At 54.3% G+C, this 18,197-nt stretch overlaps 1 protein-coding gene across 4 annotated transcripts in view; it reads left to right on the top strand.

Annotated features, from left to right (window-relative positions):
• Positions 1–18,197, top strand: part of LOC144940615 (translocating chain-associated membrane protein 1-like) — a 443,732-nt gene that overhangs the window by 2,025 nt on the left and 423,510 nt on the right. For all 4 annotated transcript variants that reach the window (XR_013639144.1, XR_013639145.1, XR_013639146.1 and 1 more), the window contains exons 2-7: positions 8,153–8,216; positions 10,429–10,544; positions 12,078–12,194; positions 14,178–14,236; positions 14,482–14,566; positions 16,855–16,925. Coding sequence is in view for 1 of the 4 variants with exons in the window: in XM_078866871.1 (XP_078722997.1) it covers positions 8,153–8,216; positions 10,429–10,544; positions 12,078–12,194; positions 14,178–14,236; positions 14,482–14,566; positions 16,855–16,925 (512 nt within the window). In the remaining 3 variants the exon portion in view is untranslated. The remainder of the gene's footprint in view (positions 1–8,152; positions 8,217–10,428; positions 10,545–12,077; positions 12,195–14,177; positions 14,237–14,481; positions 14,567–16,854; positions 16,926–18,197) is intronic.

The raw sequence follows: 18,197 nt of genomic DNA, 5'->3' as shown, positions 1-18,197 counted from the left end.
CTGGGCTGCACGTGGACCACGCACCACGTGGTCTCCTCTTTCCCTCGTGTTCATTAGGGTATAGTAGTAATAATGATAGGTCGTAATGAAATGGCTGAAAACATCCTAAAGTAGTAAAAACAACGATGTAGCCAAGGGAACCTCCCTAACGAAACTCCAGTGCGACTTTCCTGGATGAATAAGTGAATGATGTAGGGTTACTCTGGGATCGGGTTAATGTTTAGGTGTTTTTGGGGAGTCTTGAGTGTAATAGTGGGGGACATATGTTTGGGGTTAACGTTAGATGTTAAGAGTTTGTGGTGAGAGGATAGGGTTTAATGTTAGGGGTTAGTTTGTGGTTAGAGGATAGGGTTTAATGTTAGGGGTTAGTTTGTGGTTAAAGTTTAGGGTTTAATGTTATGGGTTAGAGGTTAGGGTTTAATGTTAGGGGTTAGTTTGTGGTTAATGGTTAGGGTTTAATGTTAGGGGTTAGAGTATGTGGTTAGAGGTTAGGGTTTAATGTTAGGGGTTAGTTTGTGGTTAGAGGATATGGTTTAATGTTAGGGATTAGAGTTTGTGGTTAGAGGTTAGGGTTTAATGTTAGGGGTTAGTTTGTGGTTAGAGGATAGGGTTTAATGTTAGGGGTTAGTGTTTGTGGTTAGAGGATAGGGTTTAATGTTAGGGGTTAGAGTTTGTGGTTAGAGGTTAGGGTTTAATGTTAGGGGTTAGTTTGTGGTTAGAGGATAGGGTTTAATGTTAGGGGTTAGAGTTTGTGGTTAATGGTTAGGGTTTAATGTTAGGGGTTAGTTTGTGGTTAGAGGTTAGGGTTTAATGTTAGGGGTTAGTTTGTGGTTAGAGGTTAGGGTTTAATGTTAGGGGTTAAAGTTTGTGGTTAGAGGATAGGGTTTAATGTTAGGGGTTAGTTTGTGGTTAGAGGATAGGGTTTAATGTTAGGGGTTAGAGTTTGTGTGGTTAAAGTTTAGGGTTTAATGTTAGTGATTAGAGTTTGTGGTTAGAGGTTAGGGTTTAATGTTAGGGATTATAGTTTGTGGTTAAAGTTTAGGGTTTAATGTTAGGGGTTAGAGTTTGTGGTTGGGCGTAGAGGTCACGGTTTAATTTTAGGGGTGTGATAAGGTTTGATTCGAGGGCTTAGGGATAATGGTTTGGGTTAGTTCTAGGGTTTAAGGTTAGAGGTTAGGCCGTTAGGGTAAAGATTAGGTTAAGTGTACATCTTTAGGGTTTAGTGTTAGGAGTAAGGGGTAAGGTTTTAGGGACACTGGTTAGGTTTTAACTTTCGGGAGGGTTACAGTTTATGTTAAGGGTTCGAGTTTAGGGTTTAAAGTATGGGGTTAGAGGTTCGGCTTCTGGTAATGTTTTAGTGTCGCGGGTTCGGGTTCATGGGTCAAGGTTAGGTTTAGTATTTTTGGTGACCGTTGAAATTAATGGGTTTAGGGTTCGTGTTATATTGTATTGGCGAATGGGGTTCGAATATTGGAGTTTTTGGTGATGGGGGTAGGCGTTGGGGTGTTCGGTTTGGAGGGTCAGGGGTAGTTGTTTAGGAGTTTGTTTTTAAAGTTAATGCGCTTAGGGTAAGGTTCGTGTGTTAGGGTTTGAGGCCTATGTTAAGGCGTATGGTTGTGGTTTTGAGTTCACGTGAGGGTTTATGATTCTCCAGTCTTGGCCTGCGTCTGTGGGGGTCTTTCATTCTGGGTTCTGGGAGTATGGGAGGGTGGTCTCTGTTTCTGGAGGTCTATCGGGATCTCCCACAGATCCCAGGATGATCAAGAGTGTGCCGTGTGTGTGGAGCCTCTGGTTCTGTGGCAGAGGTCGCAAATGGGTTTTGATTCCTTACCCGTACCCGGCCGCACCAGGGTCGCAAACGGGTACCCGTACCCGGCCGTACCCGTACCCTACCCGTACCCGGCCGGGTACGGGTAGGGTACGGGTATCGGGTACCTGATTGCGACCTCTGGGATGAAGCCATGTTGCAGGCGCGGGTGGGTTGATTCTAGGAACTTGAATTGTGAGAAGAGACAAGACGTTGGGAAATGAGTGACAAACGGTGACTCACCAGTGACTCACGGCCTACCCGTACCCGGGCCGCACCAGGGTCGCAAACGGCCGGGTACGGGTAGCCGGGTATCGGGTAGGGTACGGGTATCGGGTACCCGGTTGCGACCTCTTGTGTGTGTGGAGCCTCTGGTTCTGTGGTCTATCGGGGAGTCTCTTAATTCTGGGGAATCCCCGATTCTGTGGGTACGTGGGTGGGGTATGTCGGGACAGGGTGGGGGGGGGGGTCCATGGTCCTTGATTCTGGGGTTCGTAGGGAGGGGGGGGGGCTCTTTGGAGGGGTCCCTGGCAGAGGTCACAACCGGGTACCCGATACCCTACCCGATACCCGGCTACCCGTACCCGGCCGGGTACGGGTACCCGTTTGCGACCTCTGGTCCCTGGTTGTGGCGCTCTGTGGTGTCGCGTTGCGTCGATGAGCGGCGCTTCCTCAAACACTTCCTCCTCGTGGCGACGAGTGGTTGTTGTTGTTGTGTGTGGTGGGGGAGCGGTCACGCAAGAGGTTGTTGTTGTTGTGTGTGGCGGGGGAGCAGTCACGTGAGTTGTTGTTGTTGTGTGTGGCGGGGGAGCGGTCACGTGAGTTGTTGTTGTTGTGTGTGGCGGGGGGAGCGGTCACGTGAGTTGTTGTTGTTGTGTGTGGTGGGGGAGCGGTCACGTGAGTTGTTGTTGTTGTGTGTGGCGGGGGGGGGGGCGGTCACGTGAGTTGTTGTTGTTGTGTGTGGCGGGGGGAGCCGTCACGTGAGGAGTTGTTGTTGTTGTTGTTGTGTGTGGCGGGGGGAGCCGTCACGTGAGGAGTTGTTGTTGTGTGTGGCGGGGGGAGCGGTCACGTGAGTGGTTGTTGTTGTTGTGTGTGGCGGGGGAGCGGCCACGTGAGTTGTTGTTGTGTGTGGCGGGCGGGGGGGGAGCGGTCACGTGAGTGGTTGTTGTGTGTGGCGGGGGAGGCGGTCACGTGAGTGGTTGTTGTTGTTTTGTTGTTGTTGTGTGTGGCGGCGGGGGGAGGCGGTCACGTGAGTGGTTGTTGTGTGTGGCGGCGGGGGGAGGCGGTCACGTGAGTGGTTGTTGTGTGTGGCGGGGGGAGGCGGTCACGTGAGTGGTTGTTGTTGTTTTGTTGTTGTTGTGTGTGGCGGCGGGGGGAGGCGGTCACGTGAGTGGTTGTTGTGTGTGGCGGCGGGAGGAGGCGGTCACGTGAGTGGTTGTTGTGTGTGGCGGCGGGGGGAGGCGGTCACGTGAGTGGTTGTAAGCGCACGTGGCCTACGAGCCTGGCCGCCCAGAGTTGCCATTCCCTCGCCCCACGTGGTTCCAGACTCAGTGGCGAGTGCTGCTACAGCATGCACGAGTGTACGTGTCTCTCACTAGCACGGCGGTGCGACATGGGTTCAACAATAACACGCACACGTATCCAAAGCGGTCCCGGGCTAATTCGCACGTGTCGCGTTGTTTGTAAGTAGTTGATGTGTGCCTGTTGATGGGTTCGGGGGGTGTGCGTAGCATAAGGGGTGGAGGCCTGTGTGTGACATGCAGGGTTGTGTACATGTGGCATGCAGTGTGTACATGTGTGTGTACGTGTGTGTGTGGTGTACAGGGTGTGTGTGTGTGTGGTGTACAGGGTGTGTGTGTGTGTGGTGTACAGGGTGTGTGTGTGTGTGTGGTGTACAGGGTGTGTGTGTGTGTGTGGTGTACAGGGTGTGTGTGTGTGTGTGGTGTACAGGGTGTGTGTGTGTGGTGTACAGGGTGTGTGTGTGTGGTGTACACGGTGTGTGTGTGTGGTGTACACGGTGTGTGTGTGTGGTGTACAGGGTGTGTGTGTGTGTGGTGTACAGGGTGTGTGTGTGTGGTGTGTACAGGGTGTGTGTGTGTGGTGTGTACAGGGTGTGTGTGTGTGTGGTGTACAGGGTGTGTGTGTGGTGTACAGGGTGTGTGTGTGTGGTGTACACGGTGTGTGTGGTGTACAGGGTGTGTGTGTGTGGTGTACAGGGTGTGTGTGTGTGTGTGTGGTGTACAGGGTGTGTCTGTGGTGTACAAGGTGTGTGTGTGGTGTACAGGGTGTGTATGTGTGTGTGGTGTACAGGGTGTGTGTGTGTGGTGTACAGGGTGTGTGTGTGTGGTGTGTACAGGGTGTGTGTGTGTGTGGTGCACACGGTGTGTGTGGTGTACAGGGTGTGTGTGTGTGGTGTACAGGGTGTGTGTGTGTGTGTGGTGTACAGGGTGTGTCTGTGGTGTACAAGGTGTGTGTGGTGTACAGGGTGTGTGTGTGTGTGGTGTACAGGGTGTGTGTGTGTGTGGTGTACAGGGTGTGTGTGTGTGTGGTGTACAGGGTGTGTGTGTGTGGTGTACACGGTGTGTGTGGTGTACACGGTGTGTGTGGTGTACAGGGTGTGTGTGTGTGTGGTGTACAGGGTGTGTGTGTGTGGTGTACAAGGTGTCTGTGTGGTGTACAGGGTGTGTGTGTGTGTGTGGTGTACAGGGTGTGTGTGTGTGTGGTGTACAGGGTGTGTGTGTGGTGTACGGGGTGTGTGTGTGTGTGGTGTACGGGGTGTGTGTGTGTGTGGTGTACAGGGTGTGTGTGTGTGGTGTACGGGGTGTGTGTGTGGTGTACAGGGTGTGTGTGTGTGTGGTGTACAGGGTGTGTGTGTGTGTGGTGTACAGGGTGTGTGTGTGTGTGGTGTACAGGGTGTGTGTGTGTGTGGTGTACGGGGTGTGTGTGTGTGTGGTGTACGGGGTGTGTGTGTGTGTGGTGTACGGGGTGTGTGTGTGTGTGGTGTACGGAGTGTGTGTGTGTGTGGTGTACAGGGTGTGTGTGTGTGGTGTACGGGGTGTGTGTGTGGTGTACAGGGTGTGTGTGTGTGTGGTGTACAGGGTGTGTGTGTGTGTGGTGTACAGGGTGTGTGTGTGGTGTACAGGGTGTGTGTGTGTGTGGTGTACAGGGTGTGTGTGTGTGTGGTGTACAGGGTGTGTGTGTGTGGTGTACAGGGTGTGTGTGTGTTTGTGGTGTACAGGGTGTGTGTGTGTTTGTGGTGTACAGGGTGTGTGTGTGTGTGTGGTGTGTACAGGGTGTGTGTGTGTGTGTGTGGTGTGTACAGGGTGTGTGTGTGTGTGGTGTACAGGGGTGTACAGGGTGTGTGTGTGTGTGGTGTACAGGGGTGTGTGTGTGTGTGTGGTGTACAGGGGTGTGTGTGTGTGGTGTACAGGGGTGTGTGTGTGTGGTGTACAGGGGTGTGTGTGTGTGGTGTACAGGGGTGTGTGTGTGTGGTGTACAGGGGTGTGTGTGTGTGGTGTGCAGGGTGCGTATGTGTGGTGTACGTGGTGTGTGTGTGTGTGTGGTGTACGGGGTGTGTGTGGCATGCAGGGTGTCCGTGTGGAATGCAGGGTGTGCGTGTACGTGTGGCATGCAGGGTATACGTATGTGTGTGTGTCATACAAGGTGTGTGTGTATCAGTGTATGGTATACATGGTTGACTACGTACTGTGTGAAAGAAGTTCATGGATGCGTACATGCACGAACCTGGCAACCCAAGTTTGATTCCGGCTTAATACCGGTAAGTTGGCGAATATCTGAACCTGTCTTGGGCCTTCCCTAGGTCGACTTGGCCTTAAAGTGAGTACCTGGTGCCGTGTACAAACATGAGCACTGGGGAGACAAAGACGGCCAGGCGTGGTATTTGCCACATCACCGCCACGTGTGCCGTGCCGGCCTTCATAAGTGCTCGCTAACAGCACTTGCCCTATGTACAGAGTGTGTGTGTGTCATGTACAGGGTGTGTGTCTGATGTACAACGGAACATCTTCGCAGGTTAGAAATGGAACATCTTCGCTGGTTAGAAACATTTAGGGCTGGTCTGCCTACGATCCATCCTGGGTTTAACCAGGCTGGATTGTTTGAGGAGCTCACAAATCCTTGAAAGATCTGGACAAAGTCCCATCGGTGAGCTTGTCCGGCAGGCAAGGCTGCGTTGGCTGGGTCACGTAGCACGCATGCCCAGGTACCGCATGCCTAAACAGCTTTTGTTTGGCCGGATAGAAGGAGCTATATGCGCACGACAGGGGCTAGAGTGGAGATGGGGTGATGTGGTACAAGAGGATGTGGACGTGAATGGACTTGCCGATGACTGGTACCAGCGGTGTCAAGATCGCCTCTGTGGAGGAGACTCGTGAAGGACGCTACTGGGCAGTTGGAGGCAATCGCCCTCCAACAACAACGGAGGGCAGAGGAGCGACGCTCACAACAACGAGCAGAGCGCTAGGCAGCTAAAACAGAGCAAGTTGGTACAGTAGGGGGCACAGATGGTGCATCGGCCAGTCATCTCAGTCAGTCGACCCATGGCACCTGGGTTTGCCCCGTGACCTCCTGCCAGCGGGCGTTAGACACTTCACGTGGCCTCAACGTGCACATGGCCTGGCACAAGCGGCGTGGTGACGTCACCGCCACTTAGTGGCAAATGGCGGTTATTGAATGGCGGTTGTTGATATACAGGGTGCATGTGTGTGTGTGTGATGTACAGGGTGTATGTGTGGTACATATATAGGATGTGTGCGTGTGTGTGGGTGTATTGCATCCTGTGTGTTTTTGTGATCGTGAATTTACGCAAATCCACTTCCTCCACTGGCAGTGATGATACAACCACGACCAACATCGTAGCGTTTTTTTTTGTATGAGTGTGCGCATGTTAGAGGGAGCGGTGGCGCAGCGATTAGCACACCGCACGACCAGCCCCATGCCGCCTGCTCGCCAAATCAAAATTTGCACAAACTCAAAAATTAACAACTTAAAAGAACTAAATTGTTGGGACTTTTGTAAAGCTATCAATGTCTCCTACCCGCAGAGAATGCTCCAGGCAACACTTGCAAACAAACAGTCGGGGTGGGGGACTTGTGTTTATCTACATGTATTATCTGTGCTTACACGTGTCATCACGTGTTTGCGATGTACGTGTCAGTCCACGCTCTTGGACGCCCTTTGCAAAACGACGAGCTGTTTCCATCTCGGTACTGCAGCCGTGCATTCACGGTTAACATCGGTGGCAAGCGACGACCCAATCAGCCCTGTGCCTCTCCCTATCCCAAGCCCGCACCTCCGATTAGCGCGTTTGGCTACGTACGGTGCGAATGAAGTTCAACGTACGTACGCGTCGTCCGTGTGCGTGCGTGTGTGGGGGTAGAGCCGGTGCATCTACCAGTCATCAATCAGCCAATCGGTGGCACCTGGGTTTGTCCCGTGACCTCCTGTCAGCGGCGAGACACTTCACGTGGCCTCAAAGTGCACCTGGCCTGGCACAGGCACCGTGGTGACGTCACCATCACTTAGCGGCGAATGGCGGGTGTTGGTGTAGGTTTGTGGCTCAACTTCAAATCACATACATGTCCACGTCCCCGCCGACGACTCCACCAACCCGCGTTGACCAGCGTGGCGAAGTATGGCCAGGCGACCACTGCGAGCGACACTCTGCGTGCTCTCGTTGCCTTCATCCTGCAATGAAGTGACAGGGTGGTGATGTGTATTACCATCACGTTTGCTTACCCGGGGAAGGTCTCGCCGATTCTCAGGACTCTTTTTTTTTCTGTTTTTTCAGAAAGGTCCTGCCAGGTTTTCGCAGTAGGGGTCGGGGGGGGGGGCGGCGATGTAGCCGCTGCTTCTGCTGTTGAGTGTGAAACCCTATTGAGTAATTTGCACGTAATCTTGCAGCATGTTGGGCCACTGGCAGTACCATTGCGGTGGGGTTTATATTTGTTTAGCTGTGGGAGGAGGCTGGAAAAACCGGAGAAAACCCATGCCAGAACGGGAAGAGAGAACTCACAAACTCGGCTCGCTCACTCTCGCTCTTGACAGATCCGGTAGAGAACACGCAAACTCCACACACAAACGTCGGGAATTGAACCCAGGGCTTTCTTGCTGAGAGGTGTGGGCGCCATCATTGCGTGCGTAATTTGTGTGAGTGCGCGCAAGCACGCGCGCGTGTGTGTATGTGTGTACACATGCATGTGTTGACTCACCTGTCTGGTTCCCACCACACCGGTTGGAGGCGGTTTGAGCTCACGGTCACACGTGTGCTTGTTTGTCTGCGTGCGTGTTCTGTGTGTGTGTGTTGCGCGTGTGTCTTGTCTGCAGGTGACGGCGAAAGTGGCGGTGGTGTTCATCACGCTGCAGTACAACGTGACTGTGCCCGCCAGCGGTACGTAGGCCCAGGGGGGCGCGCGGGGGGGGGGGGGTGTAGCGGCAGGACATTGTTCGACCACACTCAGTCGACCGCTCGCCCAACCACTCGCCCAACAGCTCGCCCAACAGCTCGCCTATCTGCTCACACATCCACTCACTCATCCACTTAAGCAATGGTTGAGCTATATTTTTATTTTTTAATTTTTTTGTTTTAATTTTTTTTACCCAGTAAGGCCCACTGAGCTGTACAGCTCTTGGGAAGCGACCTGGCTCTCACAACTCATCGCTCACGGAAGTGGCTTATCACGTGGACATTTATAGCAGCCAAATACTCTCAGCGCACGTTAATTCTAAATGTGAAGGGACAAACCGGAGGAGCTGGAGAAAATCCACGTGACCACGGGGAGACAGTGAGAGAACATGCAAGCTCCAAATATACAGCAGCAGGCACGTCAGGGTCGGGATCAAACCCACGCCCTCCTGTGTGCCAGGCGAGGTAGTTAACATCTCCTAGCCACCGTGATGATGATGAGAGAGAGAGAGACACGCAAACTCCAAATATACAGCAGGCACGTCAGGGTTGGGATCAAACCCACGCCCTCCTGTGTACCAGGCGAGGTAGTTAACATCTCCTAGCCACCGTGATGATGATGAGAGAGAGAGAGACACGCAAACTCCAAATATACAGCAGGCACGTCAGGGTTGGGATCAAACCCACGCCCTCCTGTGTACCAGGCGAGGTAGTTAACATCTCCTAGCCACCGTGATGATGATGAGAGAGAGAGAACCTGCAAACTCCAAATATACAGCAGGCACATCAGGGTTGGGATCAAACCCACGCCCTCCTGTGTACCAGAAGAGGTAGTTAACATCTCCTAGCCACCGTAATGGTGATGAGAGAGAGAGAACCTGCAAACTCCAAATATACAGCAGGCACATCAGCGTTGGGATCAAACCCACGCCCTCCTGTGTACCAGAAGAGGTAGTTAACATCTCCTAGCCACCGTGATGATGATGAGAGAGAGAGAACCTGCAAACTCCAAATATACAGCATGCACATCAGCGTTGGGATCAAACCCACGCCCTCCTGTGTACCAGAAGAGGTAGTTAACATCTCCTAGCCACCGTGATGATGATGAGAGAGAGAGAACCTGCAAACTCCAAATATACAGCATGCACATCAGCGTTGGGATCAAACCCACGCCCTCCTGTGTACCAGGCGAGGTAGTTAACATCTCGCCACCGTGGTGCCCTGCTCATCTGCTCGCTCATCCTCTTGCCTATCCGCTCCTCTCACCCATCTACTAGCTCATCCACTTACCAATTCGCTTACCTACTCATCCGCTGACTCATCTGTTCACTCAACTGCTCACTAATCCATTTATTCAATCGCTCACCAACCTATCCGCTCACCCAACCTCCATCCATCCATCCGCTCTATAATTTGCTCACTCATCTGCTTGCCATCTGCTTATTCATCCACTTACCCAATTGCTCACCAACTCTTCCGCTCTGAAACTGTTCACCCAACCAATCACTCAACAGTTCACCCTTCCGCTCGTTCATCCACTCGCCAAACTACTGACCCAACCGCAAATATGTGATCGATCAAACCTCGCGACCAACGCTGCACGGGTGGGGAGGCTTTAATCTCGCAGTGGATAAGCCGGAATCGGGAAGTGAGAGTCGGTGTTGTTACGACGATGGTTATGGTGGTTGTGCTTTGGTGATTAGTGCATCGGTGTGTGTGCACACGCCCAGAGGGGGCAGGAGGAACGGGAATTTCTCCGTGAGTTGGTGGTGTTCTAATTATGCCAATGATGATGATGGTGGAGCTATTGTGATGGTTGTGGTAGTGTAATGATGACGACGAATGATGATGATTGTGGTGGTGGTTGTGGTGATTGTGCGTCGATGTGTGTGCACACGCCCACAGGGGGCAGGAGGAACGGGAATTTCTCCGTGAGTTGGTGGTGTTCTAATTATGCCAATGATGATGATGGTGGAGCTATTGTGATGGTGGTGGTGTAATGGCGACGACGAATGATGATGATGATTGTGGTGGTGGTTGTGGTGATTGTGCGTCGGTGTGTGTGCACGCGCCCAGAGGGAGCAGGAGGAACGGAAATGCGTACTTGAGTTGGTGGTGTTGTCATGATGACGACGACGACGACGACGATTGTGGTGGTGGTGGCGGTTGTGCGTTCTTGTCGTGCGTGCGTCCCCAGAGGGGCAGGAGGAGCGCGTCCTGTACCAGTACGGGCCCAAGGACGCGGCAGCGGCGCTCTTCTACGCGCTGCTCGTCATCGTGTGCCACGCCGTGCTGCAGGAGTACGGCCTCGACGTACGTGCTCACGCGGTCGCTCCTCGCTCGCTCGCTCGTTCGCTTGAACAGACTCCTGCGGTGTCGCTCGCTCAATAAATCACTCGCTCACTCAGTCGCTCGCGCACTCACTCAGTCGCTTGGTCAATAAGTCGCTCGCTCACTCAGTCGCTCGCTCACTCAGTCAGTCGCTTGGTCAATAAGTCACTCGGTCGCTCGCTCGTTCGCTTGATCAGTCGCCTGCGCACTCACTCGGTTGCTTGCTTAAGAAATCACTCAATCAGTCGCTCGCTCGTTCGCTTGATCAGTCGCTTGCGCACTCACTCAGTCGCTTGTGCACTCACTCAGTCGCTCGCTCAATCGCTCGCTCCTTCACTCAATCCCTTGGTCATTCACTCACAGACCCAGGCACTCTCTTGCTGTCTTGCTCAACTCATTCATTCGCTTGCTCAATTGTTTAGTCACCCGTGCACTTGTTTGCTTACCAACTTGCTCACTCGGTTAATCACTCAGTCGCTCATTCTTTCAGTCACCGACTCGTTCACTCGTTTGCCCAATCACTCATTCACTCACTCGCTCACCCAATCAGTCGTTACACTCTGTCGTCACTCACCGAGTCGCTCGCTTGTTCACTTGATTCTCACACTCGCACACTCGCTCTCTAATGCCCGTGATGGTTTTTGGTGGCGCGCTGTGGTAGTGTTGGCGGCGATGGAGTTTGTATGTTGGGGGAGTGGTGGCGCAGCGGTTAGCGCGCCGCGTTATGAACCCGGCGACCAGAGTTTGATTCCTGCTAAAGGCCACCAACACCAGTGAGGATTATCTGGACCGGTTCTGGGACTCCCCGAGGTTTACTTAGCCTAAAATTAGTACCTGGTGCAGTGTGTCGGTAAACATCGCCTCAAGGGAGACAAATGCAGCCCGGTATGGTGCTGGCCACCCATCCGTTCGTGCCGTGCCGGCCTTAATAGGTGCTCGCTAACAGCACTTGCCCCAACAGTCTGTTAAGGCTACATGGGGAGTCTTTGTCTTTGATGGTGGTGATTGTGGTGGTGGTGATGGCGGTGGTGGTGGTGATGGCCGGTAATGGTCATGATGATAATGGTAGTGGTGGTCGTGATGGTGATGGTGGTGGTGGTATTGGTCGTGATGGTCATCATGATGATGGTGGTGATGGTCGTGTTGGTCTTGATGTTGGTGGTGGTGATGGTGGTGGTGATGGCCGTAATGGTCATGATGATAATGGTCGTGTTGGTCGTGATGGTGGTGGTGGTGATGGTGGTTGTGTTGGTGGTGGTGATGGTGGTGATGTTGGTGGTGGTGATGGTCGTGATGTTGGTGGTGGTGATGGTGGTTGTGTTGGTGGTGGTGATGGTGGTGATGTTGGTGGTGGTGATGGTCGTGATGTTGGTGGTGGTGATGGTGGTCGTGTTGGTCGTGATGTTGGTGGTGGTGATGGTGGTTGTGTTGGTGGTGGTGATGGTGGTGATGTTGGTGGTGGTGTTGGTCGTGATGTTGGTGGTGGTGGTGATGGTGGTTGTGCTGGTGGTGTAGAGGCTCAACCGGCGGTTGCACCTCTCCAAGACGAAGCACAGCAAGTTCAACGAGTCCGGGCAGCTCGCCGCCTTCTACCTCGTCTCCGTCGGCTGGGCGGCCTACATCCTCCTGCCCGTACGTCACAGCCTCGCCCTTGCCTGGGTTCCATTCCAGACACGGGCTCCACTCTCTCTCTCACGCTGCGTGCGTGCGTGTGTGTGTGTGTGTGCGTGGAGTTTGCGTCTCGTAGTTTAGTGGTAGTTAATTAATGTCGATCTGGTAATTTCTGGAGTTGGAGGCGCTGCTGCTGAACCTGGAGCTTGCCACTAAGAGGTGGGAACTTACCATCAGCCCCACCAAAACTGAGCACCGGCCTGGGTATTTTGTACCATCGGACACTCCAACCCCACAACTCCCAATTGGTGATGGGGCAGTTGTGGAGAGAGTGGAGAGTTTCTCATACCTGGGCAGTGTGCTCATGACCGGCTCCGGTTTGACAGCAGAGGTCTCACTCCGAATCAGTCGAGCGGCAATATCTTTTCATTGGTTGCGTAAAGCTGTATGGAAGCTACCTGGTCTGTTGCTCCACACGAAGCTTCAGGTCTTCTCGGCCACGGTTATTCCCTCCCTGCGCTACGCTTGCGAAACGTGGACCCCCCTAATGGAACATCTTCGCCGGTTATAAACATTTAGGCTGGCCTGCCTATGACCAATCCAGGGTTTAACCAGGTTGGATTGTGTGAGGAGCTCACATATCCTTAAAAGATCTGGACAAAGTCCCATCTGTGAGCTCCTCCGGCAGGCAAGGCTGCGTTGGCTGGGTCATGTAGTCCGCAGGCCCAGCCACCGCATGCCGAAACAGCTTTTGTTCGGCCGGATTGAGGGGGCTAAACGGGCGCGGCACGGGCTAGAGAAGAGATGGAGTGATGTGGTACAGGAGGATGTGGAGCTGAGTGGACTTGCCAATGACTGGTACCAGCGGTGTCAAGATCGGCCTCTGTGGAGGAGGCTCGTGAAGGACGCTACTGGGCAGTTGGAGGCAGTCGCCCTCGAACAACAACGGAGGGGAGAGGAGCGACGCTCACAACAACGAGCGGAGCGCCGGGCGGCTAAACGACAGCAAGTTGGCACAGTAGGGGGCACAGGTGGTGCATCAGCCAGTCGTCTCAGTCATTCGACCCATAGCACCTGGGTCTGCCCCGTGACCTCGTGCCAGCGGGCGTTCGACACTTCACGTGGCCTCAACGTGCACATCGCCTGGCACAAGCATCGTGGTGACGTCACCGCCACCTAGTTGCGAATGGCGGTTGTTGTTGTTGTTGGAGTTTGCGTGTTGAATGCTGGCGGAGGGACGGCTGAGCCAAAGTTCACAGGAGTGGTTGCCACGGTCGTAGTGACAGAAGGTCAAAGGGCAAGCTCCGTGTCGGTCATTCTTTCGGTCACTCACTCACTCGCTGTCATTCGCTCACTCATTCTCGCTCACTCGCTTGGTCACTCACTCCCTTGGCGAGTCTCTCGGTCACTCGCTCACCTCACTCTCTCCGTCACTCACTCACTCACTCACTCTCTCCGTCACTCACTCACTCACTCGCACACTCACCCTCCTCTCTGTCACCTACCCACACTGGCAGTCACTCACACAGCACACATTCACGAGTGTGCCAAATAAAATGCCCTCTAGCCAGCGGTGGTATGAGCAAGCGATTGCAGGGGCTACGCCTTTGCCTTGCTGATGGGGTGCTGTGGTTGGTGACAAACCATGTGTGTGTGTGTGTGCACGCACACGCGTGTAGTGTAGCGGTTACCACGCGGCACTACGAACCCAGCGACCCGAGTTCAATTCCCACTCTCGGCAAACAGCGGTGACGATTATCTGAACCGGTCCTGGGCCTCCCCTAGGTCGACTCTGCCTCCTGTGAGTTCCTGGTGCGGTGTGTAAACATCGCCACTGGGGAGACAAAGGCGGCCCGGGGCGTGGTGCTGGCCACCCACCCCCTCGTGTGCCGCGCCGGCCTTCGTGGGCACCACTCGCTATAACAGCACTTGCCCCGGCGGTCCGTTCGGGCTATATACAGGCGATCGTTGTCTTCGTGCATGCGTGTCTGCGTGTCGTTCCAGGAGAATGACGTGACCCGCCCCGCCAGCCTGTGGGAGGGCTACCCGCACACGGAGATGCCGTGAGTGCCCACGCGGGGTTCACCGTGGCCGTGTCGGAGACACCGAGGCGGCAGCCGACAGGGTGCTGGGTTCCGGTCGAGGTTTCTTTGGTTTCTCAAGAGACCCGTGGCCTCGCGTAGAGACCCGTGTTCTCGCGTGGAGACCCGTGTTCTCGCGTAGAGACCCGTGGACTCGCGTAGACCCTTCTTGCTGTGTGTGCATGTGTTTGTGTGCGTGTGTGCGTGCGTGCGTTTCTGCTGCTCAGGTTCCTTGTGAAGTTTTTCTTCATCGGGCAGCTGGCCTACTGGCTGCACGCCATCCCTGAGCTCTACTTCCAGAAGATCAAGAAGGTGAGCGCATGCACCAACCCCACCGCCACCACCACCCTCCCGATTCCACCCCCATTCGTAACTGAACTAAACCTTATTATGTTTCACCGGGGAAGGCTCTTTGTCAGAAGCGTCCTGGCCTTCACGAATGATAGCTTGTCGATCATCACGTGGACATTCATGGCAACTAAATAGTTGAAATGCGAGACGTTGATTCTAAACGTGGAGGGAAAAACCGGAGGGCCCGGAGGAAAAAATCCATGTGACCACGGGGAGATCAAATCTACAGCAGCAGGCGTCAGGGTCGGGATCGAACCTACGACCTCCTGTACACCAGGCGAGGTAGTTAACATCTCCTAGCCACCGTGATGATGATGATGAGAGAGAGACATGCAAACGCCAAATATACAGCAGCAGGCGTCAGGGTCGGGATGAAACCCACGACCTCCTGCACACCATGCGAGGTAGTTAACATCTCGCTACCGCAGCGCGACGCCAGGCATCTCTAGAAGGGGCCTATCGGCTCAACGCGCACCCCAAGCATCCCCATGTCTCAAGTGTTGGACCGAGGGCGGTAGGCCCCGTAGTTTTGACGGGAGTGCTCTTGCCAATGGCAACATCTGGTAACACGACGACCATTTGTCGGAACGAGCCCTGGTTCTGCTGGACGTAGACCCAGAACGGGCCCAGAGTTTGCTTACCGAACGCTGCACACTGCTGCTGCTGCTGCTGCGGCTGGTTAGTGTTGGTCTGGAAGGCCACTAGGCCCCCGTGGACTAGCACGCGGCGACGTGTAGAGGCTGTTCTCCTTCAACGTGGTTGTAAGTTGCGTTTCTGAGGCGCACCGCGTTATGGAAAAATCGCGTTGCGATGAATGATATAGTGTGAAGCACAGTCCGCGACAACGCATGTGAGATGCTTATGCAGGCCGGGCAAAGGCCTGGGGTGCGCGGGTAGCGTTCGAGCAGCTCCCGGTAGCGTCTCCCAGTGCCTTGCGCGACGCTACGCCGAGGCAGCGGTACGACCGCTGATTCCTACTTATATACACGAGGACTTTTGTCTTGGAATTTCTCTCACTCGATACAGCCATCGTGCTGTGACGGTTCCACCTGAAGACGGAAGCTTGCGTTGCCTCCGAAACGTCGTGATTTATTTTATTTTATTTTTATTTAACTTTCATTCATTTTAATTTTCTTTTTATCTACCTACGTGACTTTACCGAAAAAAAAAAAAACCGTAAGAATATGATTCCTACTCGCGCGGCGCAGTTCCGTTCACTCGATGGCGTTCCTCCTCCAAGACGTCTGCGCAGCGTGGTAGTGCCGGGGGGGCTACTACCACCTCCAGTTCGGCATCTCGGGGGGCGGCCTCTTTCCGCCGGAAGTGGCGCCGGGGGGGGCAGCGAGAGCCCCACTTGTGCTCGCCGCAGAGAACCGGAGCAAACACGAGCGCAGGCGACGATAGCTGGCGCCAAACTGTCGCCACCCCCCACCCACCCACCCCCCCCCCTCCCGCACGGCCTTGTGGGAGCCTCGATCGCGTAACCAGGGGTTTTCCTGCCACGCTCCGGCCCTAGAGGCCTTCCGCACTGCGCCGGGTCTTTCAGCCGTGTTTTCCAAATCACTCCAAACCCCCCTCCCCCTTCCGCCTTCCCAACTAAAAATTCACGTTCCTTTTTTTTTTCCCTACGTAACTTTACCGAAAAAACCTAAGAATACGAATCCTTGCAGTCACGAAAGCTTCAAATCTAGAATTAAAGATTGACGATGAGTGGACGAAGGGTTCGTCCGCTACACCCCCACACACGGGGCGGTGGGGTACGGGGGAGGTGAGGTGGGGGGTGGGGTAAAGGGGGTGGGGTACGGGGGAGGTGAGGTGGGGGGTGGGGTAGGGGGGGTGGGGTAGGGGGGGTCGTTAGACCCCAGTCGAGGCCCAACCAGCACTATCTTATGATGGAAGATCGAAGGTCCTTGGCCTACTCTTTCACGCCGCGTCTTCTTGTGTTATGCAGCGATCGTGTCGTCATGATGCAGGTTATATCGCGATCGAGTCTCGTGAATTAAGATTTTTTTTCCATGACGGTTATACCATGATCGTGTCGTTATGACGAAGATGATACCATGATTGTATACTTACAATAAAGATTATACTGTGGTAGTATCATTCTCATGAAGATTATGCCATGATCCTGTTGTTATAATGAAGATTGTACCGTGATCGTGTCGGTAGAGATGCTCGCCAACTGCACTTGCCCCAGCAGTCTGTGAAATGGCTACGCGGGGGATCTTTCTCTTTGTGTGTTGCCGCAGGAGGATATGGCGCGGCAAATCCAGTACATCTCACTCTACCTGATCCACATCGCAGCTGCCTACGTGCTCTCGTACGTACACAAGCTCTCAGACAAAGCTCCCCCGCATAGCCTATGTGGGCTGTTTGGGGCAAGTTCCTGTTCGCGAGCGCCTATGAAGGCCGGCACGGCGCAACTACTCGTGGGGTGGGGGGGTGGTGGCGTTGTGAACAGCACCAAGCACTCCCGGCCGCCTTTGTCTCCCCAATACCGATGATTACGCACCGCACCAGGTATTTAAGGCAGAGTCGACCTTGGGGAGGCCCAGGATCGGTTCAGATATTCGCCACCGATGTTGGTCGTGGCCGGGAATGAAATCCAGATCCAGCAGGTTCGTAGCACAGGACCGCTGCACCCCCCCCCTTCCGTGTGCACGCCGGCACTCACCGGCACACACACACACACACATTGACACTCTTACACCCAGTTGAGTAGTGTGCCGGTAACTTTTCTGCAGTTACATTGTGTGGCATTGGCTGTGGTAAGGAAACTCGGCGGAAACCCGCGCATAACAGGCGGAGGGAACGCGCACACTCCACTCTGCCCAACAAGCGCTCACACTCATCCACTCGCCCACTCACTCACGCTCTTGCGCACTCCGCAGAACGGGGAGAGAACGTGCAGACTCCACGCAGCAAATGTTACCGATGTCGGGAACCCGAACCCAGGCCCTTGTTGCTGTGAGGCGCGAGCATTGGATCCCCACCACCATCACCACCACCGCTTGCTCCCCACGTCCACGATATCAACGCCGGCCATGCCGAGCAGCGTCCACACCGTCTGCCTCTTAGCCGAGTGTCTGTCAGTCTGTCCGGCCATCCGTCCGTGTGTCTGCGTGTGTGTGTACCTCTGCGTAAAAGATCCCGGAAAACAAAGACAAAGATCCCCCGTATAGCCCTAACAGACTGTAGGGGCAAGTTAGCGAGCACCTATGAAGGCCGGCACGGCACACGAGGGGGCGGGTGGCCAGCACCACGCGCGGCCGCCTTTGTCTCTCTAGCGGCGATATTTACACACCGCACCAGGTACTCATTTGAGGCTGAGTCGACCTAGGGGAGGCCAAGGAACGGTTCAGATAATCGTCACTGGTGTTGGCCGTGAGCGGGAATCGAACCCGGGTCGCCGGGTTTATAGCGCAGCGCGCTAACCGCTACACAAGTGTGTGTGAGAAACACACACACACACTTACACACTCACACACTCGGTCACTTACATACACACCGAAACACTCGTGCACTGACGCACATTGGCTTGCATACACACTGAAACGCTCACAGTCACTTACACACTCGCACAGTCGCTTAC

This window comes from Lampetra fluviatilis, chromosome 23, assembly GCF_964198595.1.
Source record: "Lampetra fluviatilis chromosome 23, kcLamFluv1.1, whole genome shotgun sequence".
In the NCBI taxonomy this organism is placed as follows: domain Eukaryota; kingdom Metazoa; phylum Chordata; class Hyperoartia; order Petromyzontiformes; family Petromyzontidae; genus Lampetra; species Lampetra fluviatilis.
This window is presented reverse-complemented; position numbering and strand designations above follow the sequence as displayed.